The following is a 23,657-nucleotide window of genomic DNA, read 5'->3' as shown; positions in this document are numbered from 1 at the left end:
TAAATCAACGGAAGGTTTGAGCTCGGCATAACTTTCCTGCGTGTCTTTGTGTAGACATGCCCTAATAACGTTGGTCCGTTGTTAAGACATACTATTCTGGATGGCAGTCAAAATACCAACTACTTAAAAATTCATTAGTGCCTACAAAGAAAGAATATGCTTGCGCTTTGAAGTGAGAAACTAACTCAGGACCAAAACTTCTTAAAGTGCCTGCCAACTCTTTTTTAAAACCTAAATGTTAGAAAGTTTGGGCATATTTAAAATACCAGTACTTTGTCTGCTTCTACTGCAGGTAAAAGGAAATTATGTCTTTTTGTGAAGTGTTGCTTTAGGAATTTGAAGTCTACTTTTCTTCAGGCGTGGATGTAGTTTGCTCTTGAGCAGAGGGGAAAAATCTTCTCTATAGCATTTAAGGACTTAATAGCATTTCAGTGCAATTTTATTTCATGGGAAGGAGCTTTGGGTGCAAGAGGTGCCTGGTAAAGACAGATCACGAGTATTTTTCGGACCAAAGAGGCGCAGCTTCAAAATAGCCTGAGGAAAAGCTCTATTAAGACTAAAGTGGGAAGATGGTTTTTACATGTAGCAACAGAAGATTAAGTGTGGATGCTGTGCAGCTTTTTCACATCTGAAACATGGTCAAAATCCCCTGGAAGGTTGAAAAAATGCCCTTTGGGCACACCTACATATCTGGAACAGTTTGTGGGGTAGAGGACCTTGCAGGCGCCGTATCTGAGTACCAATCTGGAGATGTAATACTCGTGGCCAGCACTGTGAAGCAACTGAACTTGTGGCTGCGGGTCTGCAGACAGTACTTTGATTGCATCATGTTAAGTACTTGGCCTCACTGATGAGATACTTGTTGATGAATTCTTTCAACTGGGGAGGACCTTTTTTCTTTGTAGGAAAACATCAAACAGCTTTTTGGACAGCTTTGAGTAGCAAAGTTGCTACTCTTTTGATGGCTTGTAATTTAGACATTAATATTTTAAAACCCTTTGATAATGTATATTTTCAATTTTAACATTTTCTCAGAAACGATTTATCAGGCTTAATGTATTTAAGCTGCTAAATAGCATATGTCAACAGCTATGGCAGGCAGGCTGGAGGGTGAAAGGGGGAATCTTGGTCTAAGGTGGTTCTAGTATTAAAAATAGCATAACTCAGGACTTGTAAAAGTGAGGACACGTAGAAACACAAACCAACCACGGTGCCTGTGGCTCCCATCTGATGCACAGAAGACAAGGTGTGCCTGACAAGAGGAAGAGGAGTCTTGTGGTTTTTAATACCTTAATGGCACAAAATCAGTACAGAAATTTTGTGCAACAGGCTTAAGTAGAGCCAATGGCAATCTGGAGAAAGCTTGCTGTTCCACAATTAACTGGGAATTGCTTTGCTTTTTTGTTGAATTGTGTGTCTGGCTGGGGGTAGCTGTACCCTGTAAGTAAACTTGTCTAATTGGAGCCTCCACAAAATTCCTTAATTGTCTAGCATTGCTGATCTTCAAAGCGCAGCAGCACTCCTGTTTCCCTAATCAGTTTGGTACAGTGTTTCGGTGAAGGAGTTTCTTTCAAAACTTTCTTGATCTCTTGGCATCCATCCTGCCCCCTTTGCAGCCATCTGCATCTCCCTGGATACTCTGTGCTGACCCGAACAGTGTGTCTGCCTGTCCCCCTTCTCTGTGTCTCTTGGTGAACGTAGCTGGCAACCAGACTGTAAGCAGCTCTGTCCCGCAGCATGCAGTTTCTCTTCAATATGGCCCTAGTGCTGTATAGTAATATTAGCTGTTTGGCCTAAATGCACTTTCTTAAACTAAACAAAGTAAGTGTGGTGCATTTGTTACTGGCTGAAATGCTTCGTAGCTGTCTTGAGACTTCAGGAACTGAGAATTTATCTTTAGCTGCAGCCTACAGCGTGCTCTTTCCAGAAACAGCTCACAATATTGGGTGTGAGAAAGTGAAGTGGATTTTAAAACTGGTTTTATCTTTTGCTCAGACTTGATACATTTTAACAATAAAATTTCCTGACGTGCAGGGAGCCCAAGTCCCTTTCCACATCTCTATCGTGTGTCTGTTGCCAAAAATAGAATCTGATATGTAGAGGATGCCTTGATTTGTATTTAAACACATAGTGTGCTTAAGTTACAGAGATGCCAAACACTTGAAACTGCCATTAGAGGTGGTGGAACTGCTGCAGTTGGGGATATTCGCCTCAAGTGTTCTGAATTTATTTAAAATGCAGGTGAAGCTAACCTCAGTGGAGGTAAGGTTGGACACCTTCTGGCTGAAGTTCATCGCTGCTTGCAGGAGAAAGTTGTTGTTATTCATGAGTCTGACAGCTAATTACAAACAATAAATTGAAGATTATAATTAAGCTGTCACCTTAATTTGCTTCTCATCTCCTTAGTGTATGCAACAGACTGAGCTCTCTTGGCTCTTCAGCCATCTGTAAAAGCCAGGAAAGTCCTGGGCTGGATCTGACATCACTCCTTCCTCGGGGCAGTGCGACATGTGCTTACCAGGTGTCATACCTACATTAGAGCTCCTGGGAGCTTTTCCATCACTGTGCTCTAAAGTATGTGCTGTTTCATCACCAGCTTGTTTTGTAACCACACCTTTGTGCTTCATTTACAAATATTTCCCTTGCACAGCAGCTGAATGTAGGTCAGCTCCTGATTTTCCACGGTCGAGGTGGAGAGGGGCAGACCACAGTCTGGTTAATTCAGTCTGGTTAATTCAGTCTGGTTAATTCAGTCTGGTTAATTCAGTCTGGTTAATTCAGTCTGGTTAATTCAGTCTGGTTAATTCAGTCTGGTTAATTCAGTCTGGTTAATTCAGTCTGGTTAATTCAGTCTGGTTAATTCAGTCTGGTTAATTCAGTCTGGTTAATTCAGTCTGGTTAATTCAGTCTGGTTAATTCAGTCTGGTTAATTCAGTCTGGTTAATTCAGTCTGGTTAATTCAGTCTGACACATCTCCTATCTCTTAGCATAGTAGGGAATACACTTACCTCTCAGACTAGCTGGGATGCTCCTTTTAACTTTTTCAGCAGCTGGTTTACTTGTGTCCTAGACCTCCTCTAGCACAACTCAGTTGTTTGAGGGAAAGCTGTACAGCAAACCACAACTATAAGGTAGCCAATTTCCATTTGTCTTTGCAGAGTTCTGCCACTTGTAATAGAGCAGTAAAACATTTGTAATTGTCCAGCAGCTTCTGGTTGCGGGTGTGGTTTTAGGAGACTTCATACCAGTTTTAAATGCTGTGGCCCCATTATGCAAAGCACTAGATCAGGCCGCTTAGGTTGTGTTCAAACTTTGTGCCCGTTGCTCACGTTTATCTGCTCAGCTTTATGCTGGGTCAGCTGTGTCACGTCCTCTCAAAGCAGCTGCACAAATCAATAGGGAAAGTCTAAAGTATTTTGGCTAACGTCTCTGCATGGTGGGCCTGGCTCAGTTGATAGGAATTTGAGATCCAGTTGGAATTAGGAAAGACCCTCATGGTTTTAGAAAGTTGGGTTTTTTTGAGTCTGGCAAATAAGGAGATATGTAGAGCTGCTTCCTTGTTAAAGCTTCGGGAGGGGGGAAAACCCTGCATCATTCTTACGCTTTGCAAAACCAGGAATTTTCAAAGGTGAAAAGTCATCGTGACAATCATGGGGGAACCTGAGGTCCAGACGAAGCTTCTACCAAAGGGTTAACCTCTAGGTTAACCAAATGTGGGGCGATGAGCTTTATAGTATTGACAGTATATCCTGAACGCAGCATTGCTGCCCAGTTGTGCTGTCAGTCTGACAGTGCCTGACAGATTGTTGGCTCTTCTAATGGATGTTTAAAAAAACCCCAAACTACCAAACAAACAGAAAAGCCCCAACAACCTATTGCCCCAAGCATGGTGCAATCTGGAGGTCAGATTGTTTTTGTTTTCCCCAATCTTTGCTTTGCCAAGCTCTGGATTCAGATGGTAGCACTGGAGAGATGAATGCCATCACAGCAAATCTGAATTTATTTTTTTTTTTTTTGTCTTTTGTAATTGTTACTGGATATTCTCAGACTAATACGAAAAAAGTTAGGAACATTTTTAACGTGGTTCAGCCAAAAACTATATCAAACAATGCTGCTGTTGAAGAAAACAGTGCGTACAAGGGTGAGTACCCATATGTTAAAAATTGCCTACTCCTTTAATGGGGTTCATAGTCCATTTTTCCTTTTCATCGTAATAAGTTCTTAATGTATATCTGTATTGTCTGCCCTGCCCAAGTTAACTGTTGAATCTAGTAAGAGATGAGTTTTCAAAGTATTTTTTAGACAGACTTGCACGCAGTTCAGTACCTTGTGAAATAGAAGCTTTTTGTGCAGCCTGTCTCTGTGTATGGGCAGATTTCTCTGTAGGAAAACCTTTGTTGTATGCTTCAGTGAATGGTTTTATTTGTGGCAGAGGTTCCAGAGTAATGACTTGCAGGCAGGAGCTGCAGGAAGGAGGAGAAAAGTACATTTAGTTACAGTTTTGCATTGTACATCTCCATCTCTGATGGTCTTTATCTTTTTCTCCTTCAGTGAACTTTGAAATGCATTGGAACATCTTTAAACAAAATAGAGGCTCCCTTGGTAAAACAGAAAATGTGGTATTAGTAGTTACGAAAACGCAAAGTGTAAGAACTACCATGTTGTGTCAAACCAGACACTCCTGTAGTTGTGTGTCCTGTCCCGCTGGTACCAAATCTGGAAGAATATTTGCGTGAGGGATAGAAGGCAAGCATGGTGAGGATGCAGAGTGGCCTTTCCCCAGCTAGGAGGGTTTTCTTCTTGTGAACTTGCACCTGAACTATCCCCTGCAGTAGGCTGTTTGTCTAGATACTAATCTTATCTAAAGCATTGTAAACCCATGCCAGCTTTTGGCCTTCCTGGGTTAATCATGTAGGAGCACTGAAGATAATTTTGTATAGAGAGAGATGAATGTTAATCAGTGTCGTAGTGGAAATTTCACATCCAGCCTTTCCATTTGATCCAAGGCGGCAGATAATTCATCGTAGGGTGTGTACCCAGCTGATGGTGAATGAGTTTTATGTCTTTTTACATTACTTTTCAGCTTCTGATAAGTTAGATTTGCTATGGAGGGCTATAAAATGTCTGAGTCATCTTGTTTAGCTATGCTCCGTGTGTAGGATAAGAGGTCTGATAAAGAAGAATGTCTTTGAGATAACCTGATCTCCTCCTACCTAAAGATTTCTGTTTCAATTTGATCCTCCTGATTGCAGAATAAAAGTATTCTGAAAATCTCTGGTTATCATCTGTGCCATTAAGTGCAAGTTTAATTGCTGAGAAGAAGCAAGAAGAGTTTGGAAATTTGCTCTTGTTTTCCTTGGATCACCCCCCCGCCATGTGCATGTGGTGCTTGTGTGCACGTGTGTGTACACAAACATGTGTTCCCTCTCTCTAGGAAAAATCGCAGATGAGGCTGGCTTTGCCTGTTAATTGGAGTTGCTTGTTCATCATCATCTGGGAACCCTCATCCAAATACTACCCTTCTAGCTATTGTGTTTCAGCTCTCACGAATTAATACAAGGCACAGCTTATTTGCGTGCTCTCCTGATGTAATTCACAAGAACAATTCCCGAGGAATGACCACATCTTCTTTGAGAAGATAGCAGCCTTACTGTTTTGCAATGCGAAGTGAAATAGGATTATATGGTCTTTTCTTTAGCATTGCTGGAGATGCTAGTTAATGCTAACTAAGAAGCTTATCGTGCCAGGATACCTTAAACCAGATCTCCTGAATGGCAGGTTTCCTGCTGGTGTAGCTCTTACACTGGTGTTGTATTGGCATGGCTGCATTTGTCAGGGAGGTGTAATTCTGCCCTTTCCCTTTTCCTTTCCAATCCGAGGTGATAAAGCTGCCAGAGTAAACTACGCCTGTCTCCATCACTGATTTTCTTGGATAATAAAATATGTCTACATTGACAGAAAAAGGCAAATTCTTTTCTTTTTTTCTGTGTGTGTGCTTAAAAAACCCCTCCTGCCTCTACAGTAAAAGCAAATGACACCCCTCAAAAAAAGCACGCCCCACCCCAGACACCTCCACTGCTCCCCAAATTTTAATATCAATTTCTTCCTCTCAGACCTGCATAGGCAGCTTTGAGACAAACGTTCCTATAAAGATTTGAGGAGGCATCACCAGCTATCTATGCACAAACTCAGAAGCAGACAAACTAATTTAAAGTTGCTGTTTGTGTCTGGAGATTTGCACTTTTGAAGGGGAAGTCTGTGGTTATTGTAAAAATGGGAATGCCTTTTTTTTTAGAATGGTGTGACAGTGAGTACTTGAACCAGTCTTTTCCTCTAGTCTTAAGTTCAAGTGAGAAGTAATTATGCTACCTTAATATTTACTTTAAGAAATGAGCCTTAATTAAAGCGTTATTTGAAGGCACTACTTTCCATTTTATTTTGATTTAATTAGGAGCGCTTCAGAGGTATCTCAGAGCCCAAGTAGTACTTCTCAGTATGTATACTTTCTCCTTGAAAAGTTACACGGCTTTGAAAGATAAATCTCTTTCACCTGAAATAACCAGAACTTTCTGGCAAATGGGTAGTTAACAGCTATTAAGAGATTCTAAAATATTAGTACTTTGTAATCTTTCAAACAGTCCTAAATTGCCCCTAGCAGAAGGGTCTTTGTCTAGTTGTGTTATTATTGCAATTGCAGTAGACATTCAAGCTGCTGGCATTTTCCTGAGCAGAATTTTGGAAGGGAGGCTTAAGAAAAAGCCCAAACGCTACCTTTTTGCTTTCTAATAGATACATAACTGTTTTCTGAATGTCCGTTAGCTGCATTTCCACCTCTAGCAATTAAGTTGAAAAAGTCATTAACTTGCTTTTGAAGTAACGCCAGCGTGCAGTGGGTTTTGCTGCTTGATTGCGTTCCTGGTTTTGGAGAAAATTTCACTTGATATGATTTTGAAAAGGCCATTTTTCAGGTTCTATCATGTACTTTCATCTGTAGCTTAGCTTGTTTCATCCGCAGCTGTCTGCAGCTGCACTTTCTTTTTTGAAGCTCAGTAACCAGAGGTTGCAAAATTTGGTTTCCTGCAGAGTTTTCTGTGCTGTCCTGTGGGGAGTTTAGGTTCAAATCTGTTAATACATGTTCCTTAGTCTTCAAAATGGCAAAAGTGTGGATGACCATGGCCTGGTAGGTCTGATCTAAGGAGCAAATGTGAAAAGCTGTAGTGTAGTGACCCATCTGGGAAAACAAAAGAGAACCAGCAAGCTGTAATCTTTCCTGTTCCTGTGCCAAAATAGTAGTGATACTAATTAAAATGCACAGTTTTATCCTGAAGCAGTTGCCTCAACATCATCAGGCAGATTATTTTGAACATGCCTTGCGTAACTGGGATAATTTTGGGTAAAGGGTGTTCAGCAGAAAGGGCTGTTTCTGTCTGTCTGAAATAGGCTCACTGAAAGTCAGGTGTGCTTTGCTGTCTATCTAGTCTAATCTTCCTGGATGCTCTTTATTTCAAAATAAGTTACTTTAATAGGAAGGATTTAGCTATATGGACGTGAACTTATGAGTAGGTCTACAAATGAATACGCTTCAAAGAAACACAAGTATTGTTCGCAATGGGTGTTCAATAGCAAGCTCTTCTACATCGCTGCGTAGCTGGAGTACAGGAGTACTTTGTTTCCAAAAAGTCCTATGGAAATAACTGACGTTGAAACAAAAGCAAGGATTCTATATACTACTAATACCTGAAGAATGAGAGGATAATCACAGTATTCCCATCCTGAAAGAATTTAAAATACAGTCAGCTTTATCTTTAAATGGTAATCTGCTAATTATCAGATCAAAAAGGAATGGCAAGAGTTGGTGAGTCATGAGCCTGAAAGGGAACCAAGGCTGCAGGGCCTGTGTGTTTGCACATATATCTTAGGTAATCAGGAAAGAATTAATTTGTCCCTTCAATTCTAGGTGCCATTGATGCTAACGATACTTAAAAAAGAAACCCTAATGTCCCGGCTGGATTCCTGAGCTCTTTTGTGATTCCTGGAGGTGCTGTTTCTTATTTAAATAAGAAATTGCCCTCTGTGCTTGGCCTGTCATCCCATAAGCATCCTCTTGGGTACTGTATGCAAGTCCTTGACATTCTGGAAACGATGGGCATTGGTAAGAATACCACTTCAAAATCAGTGGAGGCGGGAGGCTCAACAGAAGGCAAATACGAGGATGAATCGAAACATCCCACCTTTTTCACCCTACCTGTAAGTAACACCTTCAGGTACTACATAGTCAAGCTCAGTGTGTATCAGTGAATAATGCTTTGCTCTAACCATGTTGTACAAAACCTTTATTTCCACAAGTAGTTAGCCACTTGTTACTGTTTATATATAAACATGGTCAATTATGTTGTCTGTAGTTATTTCACGGGCTGCGCTCCAAAGCAGAGCTGTTCTCAGGACATGTGACTCCCCAGGCAGTTCATTAGAATAATTAAACTGTCCTGCTGCAGAATGCACCGGCCCCCTGTGTGTCCTGAGTTGCTTGACTAAGAGTAGCAGGCAACAGCAAGGAAACATTTGCTTGTCTTCTGCCTACTCAGATTTTCAGTTGTATCATTCTGTGGTGCGTCTGCCTTTTAAGAACTCTTGCAGTCAGTCTGCTGCTGGTTTCCGTCTCCCCACCCTCAGTTGACACCATCTAGGCTTTGAGGAGCATACATGCGATGTCTTTCAAGTTTCTGTGTATTCCTAGACCTGCTGTTACAGAAATGATTGCTTGCCATGCTTGTAGCATTTTCTGACAAAATGTCAAAGGCAGATGTCAAGTGCCAAGGGAGAAAACTTGAGTGACATGAGGTACGGTTGCAGAGAAAAATCTTTATTTTAAGACTTTGTGTTTGTTTTTTTTTTTTTTAAGGTCGTGATAAACGGTGGAGCAACATCCAGTGGTGATCAGGACACAGAAGACACGGAGTTGATGGCCATCTATACTACAGAAAATGGCATAGCAGAAAAGGTATGTAGTGGTTTCCTTCTAGGTGAGAACTCATTCTTGCTTTTACAGTTTTCTTATTTGTCTGCACTAGTTTTACTTGTCTGAGAGATTTTCTTTCTCTAATTGAACGTGCTGACTTGCAGATTCAGATCAGGCTTGGGGGAGTTCTGTCCTCATGACTTTTCTGGTCACGCATTTGGTTGCAGAACGCAGGGAATGACTCAGCAAATGTTAGAAGCAGTTAATGCACTTTGACCTGCCACCGAAATTCATAATATGCAATTTTTTGATTTCTTCATTTCCATTGGCTTATGGCACAATTTCCCTGATAAGGTCATTCTGTTCCCTTCTTCAGTTCTTAACTTCTGCTTTTAGTCAAGCAAACTGGTGGTGTTGAGCACCTTCAACAGTGGGATCTTTCCCACTCTCCCAGTTTCTTCTTATCTCCAACATCATAAACTTAATTTTTCTAATCCTTCTTTCAAGCAAAGGGCTTCTTGTTATTATTTAGTGACAGCTTTGTGAACGAAGTTCAGTTCTTTCATCAAAACCCCTGAAGATTTTTCCGTAGGATAACAATGATTAGATGTTCTGCTATTCAGAAAGACCCAGTTGAGGCATCAGGGGAGACGAGTTTTACTGTGATTTTTCCAGGTTTTTTTCTCAACCCCGTAATTCCTCAAGCCTGTTCAGTAATAATCTTGGAAAAAGAGACAGTGCGAATCTAATGTTTTGTTTAAAATAAGGAAGAGGATTACAGTAAATCTGAGCAGCACCTTTTTCTGATATGTTTATATCTAAATGGCTTTGTGGTTAAGCCTTATCTCTGACAAGCCTCAATTTGACCAAATTTTTCAAATGTCCTAATTGAAACATGAACAAAACTTTCTTGGTTCCAAGCAAAAGCATTATGATGCTCATTTATTTGAGGCTGTAACTTCTGTTGGTGCAAAGAGGTGATACCAAAGGGCGTAGTTGAGTTTTTCTAACTTGAACATCAGAATTCACTTCTAAGTTTCAGATTTAAGATGTACCCTAAAGCGGTGATTCTGACAGAGGTCTCTACATTTTACTAGAATCTTATGAATGCCATGATGTGCCTTCGTATACTGTCTGTTACAGATAGACTGCTTGTATGTCTCAAATACATCCTACTACCATCTTGACGATGCTGTTATTTTAATGGATAAATTCTGGGAACTGTTGACATGCATGTGTCTGAGATGGCTGATTTTTGGAGCATGCTCAGACTAGCGTGGAGAGAAACAATCTGATAAAAGCCTTGAGCAAAAGGTGTTGGGATGAAATTGTGCAACTAAGATTAGCGATCTGTAGACATTAAAGCATGTCTTCATGGCCTGTTTTTACCAAACGTCTATTTTTCTTCCTTACACTTGATCTGTGTGATCAGAACTGTAAATGATGGGTGATAATTCACCTTAAAGAGACCATGAGCTTTTAATCAACCAAATCTACTTGGATTGTAGCTTTGCTGTGGCTTACAATGAATGAGCAGTGAAAGGGAGGGGCTGCAGCAATTAGCAGCCTCATGTATTACGTATTTCTGGTAATCTAGGCAAACCTCCTACTTTTCACTTAAAATAAGTGTGTGCATAAAGCATGTTTGTTCTTGGCTTTCTGTTCCTGTTGAGAAGATCGTTCACCAAAAAACCAAAGGAAAGACATTGAATAAAAAGCCTTTAACAAAGGGGACTGAAATGTACTTAATTGCTGGAGGATGCCCAGTGCTTACATTATCTCGCAATATTTGTTAGCTGAAACATAAACTATTAGCCCAGATGAGAAATAACTGTCTTGCTGCATCCGTATAAAATAAACAATACTATGTTGCATATTGCTTAATAGAATTAATTTGAACATGTTGTTGGCTCTTTAAGGTACTTCTCTAAAGGCCTCATTCCCTGCAGTTAATCAGGTTTCTTCTGGTCCTTCCCACTAGTAGTCGATAACAGAGCCTTCATCTTGCACTGTTGCTGGTGTTTGCTTCTTTGGATCTTGGGGTGGGTTTGTTGGTGTTTCCCCCCCTCAGTATTTTTGCTTCACCTTTATCTCGGTCCCATGTTTTTCCCCCCGTTTATACTTATTGTGTGGGTTTTTTTGTTTGGTTGGTTGTTGTTTGTTTTTTTCATTTTTGTGTTGTCTCAACTTTGGCCAATTAAATAAAAAACCCTAGTCTCCGATCGGTATCTCATTCAGAAAGGTGCAGTTCATTCCCAGCAGTTCCTTACAGCACACTATGGCATACTGGGCAAGCACCAGCAAGTAGTCAGTGTATTAAACCAGCAGGCACATGCTCAAGATATGAAAGGGCCAGTGACTACCCAGTGACTTATCAGCGGGATAGCCAGACCTCATCCTGGTTCTCAAATTCCTCATCATTTGGTCTTGGTCTCTTTTATGTTGGTTCCCTTTAGCCATTATCTGCTAAAGGTTTGATGAAGGTGAAAGCTTTCCCTTCCACAGCGGAATAAGCCTGGCTTTTGGGAGGAAGGAGGAGTATCCTGGATTTTTTTTATCTGACCGCTTTGCTATGTAGGTCAGACATTGCTGTGACAATTATGCCTTAAAGTTTGGAATTCTTTTGTTAGAAGACCTATAAACTTCACTTCTTAAAGGAGAGCTTAAATTGGTCAGTCTGCGCCCAAAAATGGCTTTTCACATGCTGTGGACGAGTCGACTTGTTCCTAGGCCTGGTGCCTGCTGATCTTCTTGTTCTTTGCAGACAAATGTCAGCATAAATGTAATCACAAATGAAAAGCTCAGAAGGGACTAATAAACCTGCTACATGTGCCATGGTCTTCTGGTCGTTTCTGATCTTTGCTGCCCAGAGATGAGACGGAATATAACGTAACATAACAGCAGGTGATATAATGTAATACAGGTGGAAAAGTCAAGGAACGTACTTGATGCAACCTCATTGGTCCTATGAAGAAGAATTTGTGTTCGGCACTAACAGTTAGGTAGCTACGCAATACCGGTCTGGCAATGTTAGAAAAGCTAGCAGAGGGGCCAGAAGATGGGTTTTCAAAAGGTAGGGGCCAAAACAGAGCCACCAGTCTGCACAAATCACTTACTGTATTTTTAGAGAATCTGGTATCCTGCATGGGAACATCATGAACTTTGACAATCTCCCATTTCTGTCAGTCCTTGGAAGGAGTCACGCAGGCTGCTGAGTGCGCGGTGGTAGGTGTTTTATCTTTTCACGCTGCAGTCAGGGAACTATCCACAGTTTGTTCTCCTGAATCTCTGCTGCTGTTTGGGCAGCTTCAGCAAGCTAATGTTGACGTGATTCATGAAGCAGACAATTAACTTCTCTCCATCCCTACCTCACGGGCAGATGTTGTAACCATTCTTACTCTTCCTTCATGATCTCTGTAAGTGTATGATGACCTCTTAGTCGAACTGTTGAATAAACAGGCAGTGTCACTGGTGAGCGAAGTTGTCAGGTGGAGTATATGTTGCAGTGAAATTGAGGGGAGGTGAGGTAATCATACAGACACATTATATATGTGTGTGTGTAGTCTCTGGAGAAGGGTTAACAAAACTGCTTTATAACAACAGAAAGTATCACAGGAGCTTCTTTGGGTGAATCTTTGTTTTCCTGAGCAGGTTCTTAGAAGAAGCCTCTAGTGATGATAAATGTCTTGCTGTTTGTCCATAACTACATTGGCTGTGGAGTCTTCCTCCTTCTGCCTGTCTTTGTGCGACAGCCACTTTCTGCCCTGCCTTGGATCTACACATAATTGCGTTGACATGAGGATGTACATGTTTTTTCCTGAGTTCCAGTTAGAGACAAGACATGTACAGGTTTACTGCTGCTCAGCATGCTCTCACCAGTATGAGGCAAAGCTCTAGAACTCAATTTCCTGATTTTTTTGGTCATTTTTAGAGAATCGGGTCAGGAAAGGGGACTCTCATTTTTCAGTCAATGAAAAAATTACATCGGTGCTGCAAATTGGCAAGAGGAGTTGTGCAGTGAACAATTTTCTTCTGTTTAGGACCTGTACCTTATTTATACTAACGCTGGCGAGCAGGTTGCTCAGTGCTTACCGTTGTTTAAAAGAGTTTTCTGAAATTAGTGTTTCTGTATTTTGCTTTTCCACTGTAATACCCTTGACCTTTCCATAGCGGTGTGGTCATTTACACTCCCTGAATTTGAATTAACTCAGTGGCATTTGTTTTCCCGACAGAAATCAGAGGTAAGAAGGAAGGACCGTGGGTCAGTTTGGCTTCACAGAATCACAGGCTGGCGGGGGTTGGAAGGGCCCTCTGGAGCTCACCCCGTCCCACCCCTGCTGGAGCAGGCACCCCCAGAGCAGGGGCACAGGGCCGCGTCCAGGCGGGGGGTGAATGTCTCCAGGGAAGGGACCCCACAGCCTCTCTGGGCAGCCTGTGCCCCTGCTCTGGCACCCGCACAGGGAAGGGGTTTGTCCTCACGTTCAGGGGGAACTTCCCGTGTTCCAGCTTGTGCCCGTGGCCCCTTGGCCTGGCGTTGGGCACCGCTGAAAAGAGCCCGGCCCCATCCCCCTGACACCCGCCCTTCAGATATTTATAGGTATTGATGAGATCATTCGGTGATTACCTAAACATAATCTGGGGATGTTTTGTGATTTTTTTGAAGAAGTAAAGACCATTCAAGACAAAGTCACAAGTCTGGCAAAGTTCCTGGTCTTTGTGCAAGGCTACTTCACATGAGTTTGTTATGTTCTAGTGTGGATTAGGTCAGAACAGTAGTTATATAAGGTATTTTGGGGTTAGTTGAGCTGAAATTATAAAATCTGATACTTCCTCCCACTTTTGTTGTTGGTACTTGGGCTTTGGAGCATCGTGAGTTTGTTCTCAGGAGTTTCGAAACCAGAGAGTTTGAATGAAACGATTCCCCTTAGTTATAAAGAAGAAATGATTGAGCTGAACCTGGTTTTAATGGAAAATCTGCAGGGATTTTCATCCGCGTATGTGTGGTCACTTGTCTGTTAGCTCTCTGCAAATTAGGGTACATGGTAGGCTGGAATGTGGTCTTGCTTAAATTCCTGTAGGTTTGCAGGAAGTCCAGTTGACTGATATAAATTGGCCGTGGATGTATTCAGTTGTAATGATCAGCATTTTCCTTGACCGCTTTAATGTGGGGTGGAAGCAAAAATAATAAATCTTGTGGCTAAAAAAGGTTAACCAAGACTGAAATTGAGTAAGAATTAAGTGGGGAAGCAATTACCATAATAAGGAACTTTCTTGCCTGGGATTTTGGTCTCTTATGCAAGGATAGCCATTCTGCTTTGAAAATAGCCATTGTTGACTCTTCTACTTAGCTCTGATTCTTCCTTTTTTTTTTTTTTTTTTTTTTAACAAACAGTTCTGTCATGATAATCCTATTTTTTGGGCACCTTTTGGCTGCCAGATCGATTATATCATAAATGAACAATTGTTGTGTAAGTATGAATAAGCAGGAAATAGCTTTAGAAGTGAGTGTGTTTGGTAGGAGTTCAGTAGCTACAGCTGGAGATGAGCTCGTCCTCAGAGGTAAAAGGCTCTAAAAATGTAATATATCAACATTGCTTGGGAGTATTATACCAGCCTTGGAGCATCTGGGAATTGCCTGATAGTTCAAATTCAGCTTATTCCTATGAAGCATTAACCTACTGTTGGCCTTTGTGTCCTCCCCCACTTTTTTACCCTCCCTACCTTTCTATCCTCCCTATCAAACCAGAGCTCTTTGGCAGAGACACTGGACAGCAGTGGCAGTTTAGACGCACAGAGAACCGACATGATTTACACTATCGAAGACGTTCCTCCTTGGTATCTCTGCATATTTTTGGGGTTACAGGTATGTTTCAAAACAGCTATAATATTTTCTCTGTAACTTTTAAACCTTGTTTAGCATTTTCTGTGCAGTTCCTTGCATTTGTGTATATCATAGTTTTATTGTTGCCACACTCTCACATGTTTGAAGAAAAAGTGTTAAGATAGTTTCTTCTGAAGTTGATCACTAAGATCACTGTGTTGATAATGATCTATATTATTGTTTGGTGGCTTATGCATTTCTGAGATTGATGTAAATATTTAGTTTTCTAAGATGCTGCTCCTAAATAAGTGAGCAAATGTCAGAAAGTGACATTTGGTGCCTCTGGAATTGAAGGTGGAGAGAAATAATGGTTTAGTCCTGAAATCTTGAATGTTACAGCTGCTACTGCAGTAATTTCAATTCCGCAAGCTTGATCGCAGGTCCAGGACAATGCTGGCTCGCTAATAACCAGGGCAGGCAAATTCTGCTCTCCTTGGAGTGAGAGCGTGTGCTTCCTGCTATGAATAGGACTGTAGTGGACCCTGCTACCAGCCCAGCCACTTGCTTGTGTGAAGTGGAGCAGCTCAAATTGTAATTTCTCAAATGGTAATATCTGTCCCACAGGAATGCTGAGAATTTGTTAATATCTGTGAAGTAAGTATGTTGAGATCTCCAAACAAATACATTCCAAAGCATCCTTTTTATTTCTGCCTTTCCTCAAGCAGTTCTGTAGGGATTATATTTCCACTTGCGTTGTTGAATATGGTGACTCTTGTTTGTTTGATTGCTTAATGTATTGGGGGTGAAAAAGAGTTAATGAGTACCTAGTTCCTGGTACTTGTGAGCTTATTCACAGCCTAGTTTGTGTGCTCTAAGTTCATTTGTAAGCATTGTAGTGGTTTTTCACGCAGTTGAAAGTGAATGGAGTTATTTGTCTGCTTTTCTGAGTTAGAAGCTGTTTTCAGTGAGTTACCTAGATACCTCCTCATCAAGAGGAGCAGCTTTGTAAATAACCTAGTTTATCCTACAAAAATAACGATTGTTAGTGACAGGTTAGGGGTAGCTCGACATGGAAGGAGAATGCTTAGGACCAGGAAGTGAGAGCTTTGGATAATTCAAAAGCAAAAACATCCAATGCAAAAGAAAAGATGGTAATGAATGTACTGATTAATATGGACTGTAGTATTAACAAACTATTTTTCTCTTCGCAGCATTACTTAACGTGTTTCAGTGGAACTATAGCGGTGCCCTTTTTGCTAGCTGATGCCATGTGTGTTGGATTTGACCAGTGGGCTACCAGCCAGTTGATCGGGACCATTTTCTTCTGTGTGGGCATCACTACATTGTTACAAACAACTTTTGGGTGCAGGTAAGATCTGGGACTTGTTTCTAGTTGTTGAGATGGTGGTAAGACTAGACATCTATTGGGATTTCCAGGACACGGTCTGAGATCCACAAGGTAGGTAGTCTATTTTCAAAGGATAAACATGAAACACAAGATAGCATGTCAAATACAGGGCAGTTGGGGAAAGCATTTGGAAAGCTGCTCCCAAAAAAAGGTGGATCTGAAATCAGAGGAGGCATTCCAAGGGTAAGAAAATACAGCAGGGGCAGGGAGAGAGAAGAAGGAGGATGAAAATCTATGAGGACAGAGAAGGTAGAATTGTTTCTGGGGGAAAGGAAAAATTCATATGCCTTTGGTAAAAAGGAACTAGTTTTGATTATTTTTTTTTTTTGTTAGTTTCTTGAATGATACTATATTCTGGCCAATATTTAGGTGGTTGTCGTTAGTCCTACAGCAAATTGTGTGCTTGTTCCTGTAAAGTGATTTTCAATTTAAAAAGGCTGGGAGAAATGACGAGGGTTACTTTTTATTTCCTGAACCGAGTGTCTCTGGTACCTTTGTGTATAAACAAATCATTTGGTTTTGTTAGTTTCTCTGAGTTGCAGGTAATGATCCTTCCCTGAGTTGGGAAGAAACGTGTATAGGGATGCCTCTACCTCTTCTTTGGTCTGTTCTCCTTAGGAGGATGCAAGAGACCAAGTCAGGTGTTAGCAAATACTTGTGAAAATCTGATGTTGGTAAGAGCAGGATGTTGTAAGTTTTATTAACATGAAGATAATTCTTTTTTAAAATTGTGTGTTCTACAGTAAACACTGCAGAGAAGTGCTTGACATGTTTACTTAAACTTTTGTTGACTCTGCCTGTGAGAGCTGGGAATAGCTAAAACCTGCAGGGTTACTTCTACATCTTCTTGAATAAACCAAGAGTGATAAGTTAAACCAGAAGAAAAGTGCATGCTTGAAGAGTATACTCTCATATGGTTACTTGAATGATTCATGGGTCACTTAGTTCAGTTTAAGAACAATGTGAATCTTGCGTTCCAATAGAAAGAGGGCAAACAACCCCACATTTTTAAAGATTTATCTAAGAAACCAAATCTTTGGGTGGAAGAGTTATCTCAATAGGGTGCAGAAGGCAAGCCTACAGTAGATCACTTGCAGCTGTAGATCAGCTTTTCATCTAAAAGCTTTCCAAATATTTCAGGTTTTCCAATGTAATCTTTAGTTGCTGTTTTAGTTAGCTTTAGTTAGCGCTCTCGTCTTTTTTCCTTTGAAAAAACCCTTCCCTTTATTTTATTACGCTTACTAAACTTATAAAATTGCTCCGCTGTTTTGTATGAAAAGGTCATTCTGATGACAGAACACTGTAATGAAAGTTATTGAAAGAGAAAATTTTCTTTCCCCAATGTATTTTCTTTTAGTCAAGACTACCTGCAGTTAGCAATCATATTTTCTGCCTGACTGTCTCTGCTCCTAGGGTAGCTTGCCTTAGCTGTAATCACAAATCCTCTGGTACCTCGTCTGAAAGGCAGCAGAGGAGCACAGTTGAGCCCTTTGGAGTTTTGAACCTCTCTTTTAATGGGAGTGATATATTCCCCCCCCCCCCCATCTTCTATATTTATGCTTTATATAGGGAATCGCGGGCTTCTTGACCTAGGTGGGAACTGGAAGATAAGGTCTTTTATTGTTCAACTTTGAGTGTCTCCTCCCTGGATTTACTGAAGTTTAAAATCTTCCAATTTTGTAGGAAGTGCGGAGATGCAGACGGAGATGAACTCCAAGGGGAGCTTGGTTTTCCTGTGCTTCTACCAGCTTTCTTCTTCTGCCTCAAATTTATCAGAAACACCTTACTTTTTTGTTTCCTGAGACTTGTATCTCTTCACACAACTAAAGCTTGCCATATTCTGGTTTTTTGCCCTGACTAATCTTGGGCTCTTTCTCTTTATTACTTACTATAGTGTGATTTTTGGGCTCTTCCAGAAACTGGTGTGGTCCCATCAGTTTGAAATGCTCTGTTCTGTATAATCCCACCTCTGCCCTCCATGGTGGTTGGGTTTTTTTTTAATACTTCTCAGTGGTTTCCAGTTGCACGTGTTTATATACCGAAGAGGCAATTGCATTTGGGTCTTAAAATAAGCGAACTTGTATTTAAGGAGAAAAGTTCTGCGGTTGAATGTTTTATAACTATTTAACATGTGATTCTGGTTTTATGTAAGGGTGGGAATGGGATATAGCAGCGACGTTCTCTAAATGAGATTTTAAAGTATTTATTGGCAAGTCAACTGCGAAGTATTTCAGCAAATAAAGCCACTACAGTTTCAAAAGGTCAAATTCCATGGTTTAAAGGTCCCTAAAGACGGATTTACCTCAATTATAAGGAGAAGTTGTGGTCAATTTGATACCCATACTAATTTTGGGAATTCAAGGTATTTATTAGGTTATGTAATAAGCCAAAAGATTTGGCAAGGATTCAGAGTAATTAGTATGATTGAGACAAACATATACAGCTTTAATGTACCTAAACATTTTAGGTTCGTTGCTGTGCCCATCACTATGTTGTCTAGGCATTCTTATATCTATGTCACATCTTAAGATAATTAAGACACTTCTGGAGGACTTTAACTGCGTAAAAAGCTCTGTCTTCATATGGGCTGGTGCCAAAATTGAGCAACTTCACAACTTAGATTTGAAATTAAAATGATATCCTGATCATAAACCGGTGGTACTTTAGCCAGCTAGTAATGAATGCCTGGCTTAGCAATGGGAAAGCAATCTTTCTGCCTGGGGGAGGGGAGAGGAAGCAATATTGTGAGCCTACTGGCCCTTTTGGTGAATATTCCACGTTAACTGTCTCACACATAAAGGTTGAGCAGATAGCTCAGTGAGGTGTCCTAAGACCTTATTTACGCAATATGTATGCAGGGTATTTTGTGTGATACAAAACTCACAATCTGGATCCAAGTCTCATTACAACTGACTTCATCGCTGGAGAATGTGTTCGCAATGTGTATTTACAAAATCATTAGCGGGGGGACAGAGTACTGTGTAGGTGGGATAGAGGAGTAACAGCTTGTTACAGGTATTGCATATTTTGCCATGGGCACCAGCTTGCTCAGTTTGCTTAACAAACCTTGAAAAATAAGGTGAATCATTCACTCGTAGCTACCAACCGTTTCTTCACCAAAGATGAAGCTGTGATTTTTTTGGTTGAAGAAACTGAGAAGGGAATCACATGCCAGTCAGGTGCGCTCAGATGGCTCATGTATTTTCTGAAGTTTGACTTTCTAACGTAGTTTTCAACGTTTGTAGTACGTGGGTCAGCTTTTTAGATTGCTCGTGGCCCAATCTCCTTTCCAATGGTAGTCCAACTGTTCTGACTTCCTGCCTGTGAACTTCACAACTACTGTTAGTAACATGGTTCTAGTTTGATCTTCATTGTGTTTAAGTGTGTACAGGAATTTTTTCCCCACAGATACTTCTTTCTTTTCCTTTTTTGTGCCTTTTCTGATCTTTATCTGAATGTGCTATGGTTAGTTCTTTTTCCTTTACTGGTGTTTGCACTGGCATCAAGGCACTTCACAGCTGCTGTAAAAGAGCCATAAACACAGTGCAGGAGCTAGAGCCGCGTGAGCGATTGTGCTCCACGTGTTACAGTTTGAGATCTGCTATTAAAGAGAATATTATTACAATCATTAATGATGGTATTTATAAAATAGTTCAAAGTGCATCTTCTCTGTAGTTAAGTAACATCTGGATATTTGTGATACTATACAAGCTATGCTTGATTCAATAAATACATCGTTGGTGCTGGTGGATGCTCTTTAGATCTTAAAACTTTTGGGAAGTGTAAACACCAGTGCTAAGAATCTCATCTTGAAATTCTTGCAGTGTTTGTATTTATTGCTGGTAGCCACCTGGAACATCTAATCAGCTCTTATCAACCTAATAGTTGTTTACACGTACACTTAAAGATGAATGTGTAAATGACTGTACCTCAAGTCATGCAGAGGGAAGGGATTGAGTATGCAGAACTGCATACTGCTCTATCAAAGAGCTTTTTTAGTGTGGCTGGACGGTAAAAGCTGCGTGTTCAGCAATCTGGCTGGCACGTACATCAGAACGTGCATCTGTGTCCTTGGTGTGCTGCTGAGTCAAAACCTTAAATCAATGGCTGGTTAGCTGCGTGCTGGTATCTGGTAATTATCTGTTATAGGCGATGCATTAATAACTTAATGCATGTGGTGTCTTCTGTTAGGTCTTTGGTTTGTGAAGTCTTAGTATTTCTATGTCTTCTTTTTAATAAGAAATTTTCATATTTCACATTTTCAGTAACCCCAATAAAGGGTGGTTTTGAGGATGAGTAACCACCTGACTGCAATTGATATCCTGATACAGTACCATAACACCGAGAAATGTCAGCATCTCTTCTTTCCCTTTCCGCCAGGTTGCCCTTGTTTCAAGCAAGTGCTTTTGCATTCTTAGCACCAGCTAGAGCAATACTGTCCCTGGAGAAGTGGAAATGTAATAACACAGGTAATTGTCATTTATGCTTGTTCAGGTTTAAGTGACAAATGGCCCAGATCACATATAGTGCAACTGCCAAGCCTTTTGGTATGGAAACTGGAAGTAATGATCAGGGAATATGAAAAATTCTCTCCTTTAACAATATTGAAACTTCATGCATTGGAAGAAGATTCCTAAAAGTGCCCTCGTGGAGTTCTGTTTCTGGGGTTTTTTAATATAAAAAATGTTGACAAAAGAAATTTAGCAGTAGCATAAAACAATTCTTTTGTCAACAAAGTAGAGAAAGGCAGAAGGATTCCTTAAATGTTCCTTTCCAGTGTTTAGAAATAGTAGGTCCAATCGAGTCCTTCTAGGTTGAGTAGTAGTCAGGTCGAGCAATGTTCAGCGTCACCTCAACACCAGTGTTTTTACCTCTTTAACTCACACCTGACAGGTTTTGCAGAGGAAGCTTTGACAATATTTGGATGTTCATTTTAACTTGTTCTTTGCTAACTTCATCATCCTGAAATGGTTTGAATTTATTTAGAGTGAAAATGTACAGTAAAACTGGTTGGGTAAGGGGCTTTTTCTTAGGTTAGAAAACTGAAGTGGAAACGGCACTGGCAGTTTGTTTTTTAACGGGGTGTGGTGACCGGTCATAAGGCTGTGGGCAGTGCAGGACAGCAGCATAGAGAAACAGGCTGCTTGCTTCTAACTGAAGTTCTTCCCAGGGGTCCTTTTGATTCTGTAATCATTTGTATTGTTTATGTGTTTATACATCTCTTTTGATTCACTTAAAACCATCTAATTAGTTTTCCTGATGGTTTTTTTGGGTAGAAAAATTAGCTTTGAGCATTCACATTTTCTCACTGGGGGTGTCAGGTGTCAGCTACAGGGAAATAGGACGTGGGTTTCAGTGCCCAAGATGTAAAGGCAAACTCTGGTGTGCTTTAGTAGTGCTAGCTGCGTGGGATATTTCTGTGCACCAAAATGTGCCAGTATCCTAATACTCATCTTGTTGAAAGAAAATGCTGTCTGATAACCTTTGGCAAAGCAATTTTTCCACTACTTCAGCTTTTCAGAAAGAGCCTTTGCTGCATCTCACTCTTGAACCTTTTAACCTTGAAAAGGTGTCGGAAGGGGTTGTAACCCATTTAGGTCAATTCATCATTCAGTGAGTGACCTAAATTGGTGAACAGCAAACATTGGAGTACTTGCTTCCTAGTGTGCAGCTGAGTAATTAATTCTCCATTCATCCGTTTACTGGAGTGGGAAAAGAATCCCTAACTGACCTTTCTTTCTGAAAGTTTTTTCCACTTCGGTACAGTGGGTAAGATTAGTGGTTAGCTCTTGGGGAATGTAAGCGTGTTAATACTTGATTTGTAGCATTGCAGAACTTCCATGTAAATGAAGGCTCATTTGTCAGACACAGCTTAAGGAGAGAATTATTTTGTATTAAACGATGGCAAAGTGGCCAAGGAGTAAATACCTGTGTTTGTTCTTGTCTTCTTTTTGTGAGATACAACAGTTACAAACGGAACGACAGAGCTGCTTCACACCGAGCACATCTGGTATCCCCGAATACGAGAGGTAATGTAGGAGTAGCCTTTAGCTGTTGATCTGTCCAATTCCAGTTAAGTTTCTCGCCTAACCATCCGTGTGTTCTTGTCTTTAAGTTGGTAATTTCTTCATTCACTGCGATTTCATTTGAATATATCCCTTTACCCATTTCACGGAAGTCTTCATCTTTTCAACTTGTTCATTGCTGGACAGCAAATACAAGGAGTTAGTTACTACATTCCATAAGATGTGCAGTAAAATGCACAAGCAGGACGAATACTTTTCTTGTAACACTTTGTGATTTGTGCTCACTGGTAGCAGTTCAGCTGCTACCAGACCACTTGCCTGCTGTCGCTCTGTTCAGTAGGCTGTCCCGTGGAAGGTAAACATGCAGTTAGCAAATCTGTTCATCACTAGGTGTCTGAGGTTGGAGACTATTCTGATAAGACATTGATTCTCCCAAGAGACTTGCTGAAATACATCAAACTCCTTCTCCACTCGCAGCACTGCAGTCTGAACTTCATCATGCTCTGCAGAGCCCAGGATGAGGGTTGTGCCCAGGCATGACACTAGAGCGGTAGATAGCGTAGTCCAAATTAAGGCGTGTGTCATGGAATTTATCTCCCATCCCGTTGCTTTGGGCTGCAAACTTTTTCTTAATTAAAAACAACCCCTCTCTCTTCCCCATGTTCAAACCATAGCTACATCCCGCCAAGAGCCCTGCAGCCAAGAGGGCTGACAGTCTCCTGAGACCACAACGCTGCTCTATACCAGCTTCTAAGGAGCACTTGTGAACAATGCAGCATACACTCTGCCCCTAGGAGCTAGGAGCATCACCTCCGTGGCGCCACCAACCCTTGCCGGTTCGATCTGAGAGCTTAAAGGTTAGCCTGGAACCCAGGTCTCCTGTCTGACAGTGTGATGTGCTATCCACACAGCTACCAGACTGGCCCACTGGTCTGTTGTGTAATAGTTTTGTGGAGAAAGCCATAAGTGTTATGCTTAAGCAATAAGTCACTTAAACATAATGAGCTGTTTTATGACGCAAAATTTGCTGAGTTCTTCTGTGTCACTGAATTCTTTTAACTGCAGTTTGTAATCCAGAGCAGAAAAAGAAACGTTTTGGGTTTGCTTTTAAGATTTGACTGAACTGTCTCTTTCCCGTTCTTGTGTGTTCAGATCCAAGGTGCAATTATCATGTCCTCCTTGATAGAAGTGGTGATCGGTTTGCTTGGCCTTCCCGGCGCACTGTTGCGATACATTGGACCTCTGACCATCACGCCAACTGTTGCGCTCATCGGCCTCTCTGGTTTCCAAGCTGCTGGAGAAAGAGCAGGCAAACACTGGGGTATCGCTATGTTGTAAGTACTCCTGGGTGTTCTTGGCTTAGGCCGGGGGTCCCAGGTGGTAAGTTGTCATGCAGGAATTTTGGAGTGCAAGGGAAAAGCCAGAGTCTGCTCGGCTGCCAAA

The 23,657-nt window shown here is 41.0% G+C and overlaps 1 protein-coding gene across 3 annotated transcripts in view; it reads left to right on the top strand.

The window, feature by feature from the left end:
* The window catches only part of SLC23A2 (solute carrier family 23 member 2), a 58,141-nt gene that overhangs the window by 16,680 nt on the left and 17,804 nt on the right, over positions 1 to 23,657 (top strand). For 2 of the 3 annotated variants that reach the window (XM_064472862.1, XM_064472863.1), the window contains exons 2-8: positions 7,958 to 8,247; positions 8,903 to 9,001; positions 14,706 to 14,822; positions 15,992 to 16,149; positions 20,569 to 20,657; positions 22,147 to 22,217; positions 23,367 to 23,548. In XM_064472862.1, the coding sequence (XP_064328932.1) occupies positions 8,116 to 8,247; positions 8,903 to 9,001; positions 14,706 to 14,822; positions 15,992 to 16,149; positions 20,569 to 20,657; positions 22,147 to 22,217; positions 23,367 to 23,548 (848 nt within the window). In that variant the 5' untranslated portion in view covers positions 7,958 to 8,115. The remainder of the gene's footprint in view (positions 1 to 7,957; positions 8,248 to 8,902; positions 9,002 to 14,705; positions 14,823 to 15,991; positions 16,150 to 20,568; positions 20,658 to 22,146; positions 22,218 to 23,366; positions 23,549 to 23,657) is intronic. The other variant, XM_064472864.1, reaches the window with a different exon arrangement.

This window comes from Phalacrocorax carbo, chromosome 24 (assembly GCF_963921805.1).
Source record: "Phalacrocorax carbo chromosome 24, bPhaCar2.1, whole genome shotgun sequence".
NCBI lineage: Eukaryota > Metazoa > Chordata > Aves > Suliformes > Phalacrocoracidae > Phalacrocorax > Phalacrocorax carbo.
Note: the sequence above shows the minus strand (reverse complement) of the source record. Positions and strands in the feature narration are given on the sequence as shown.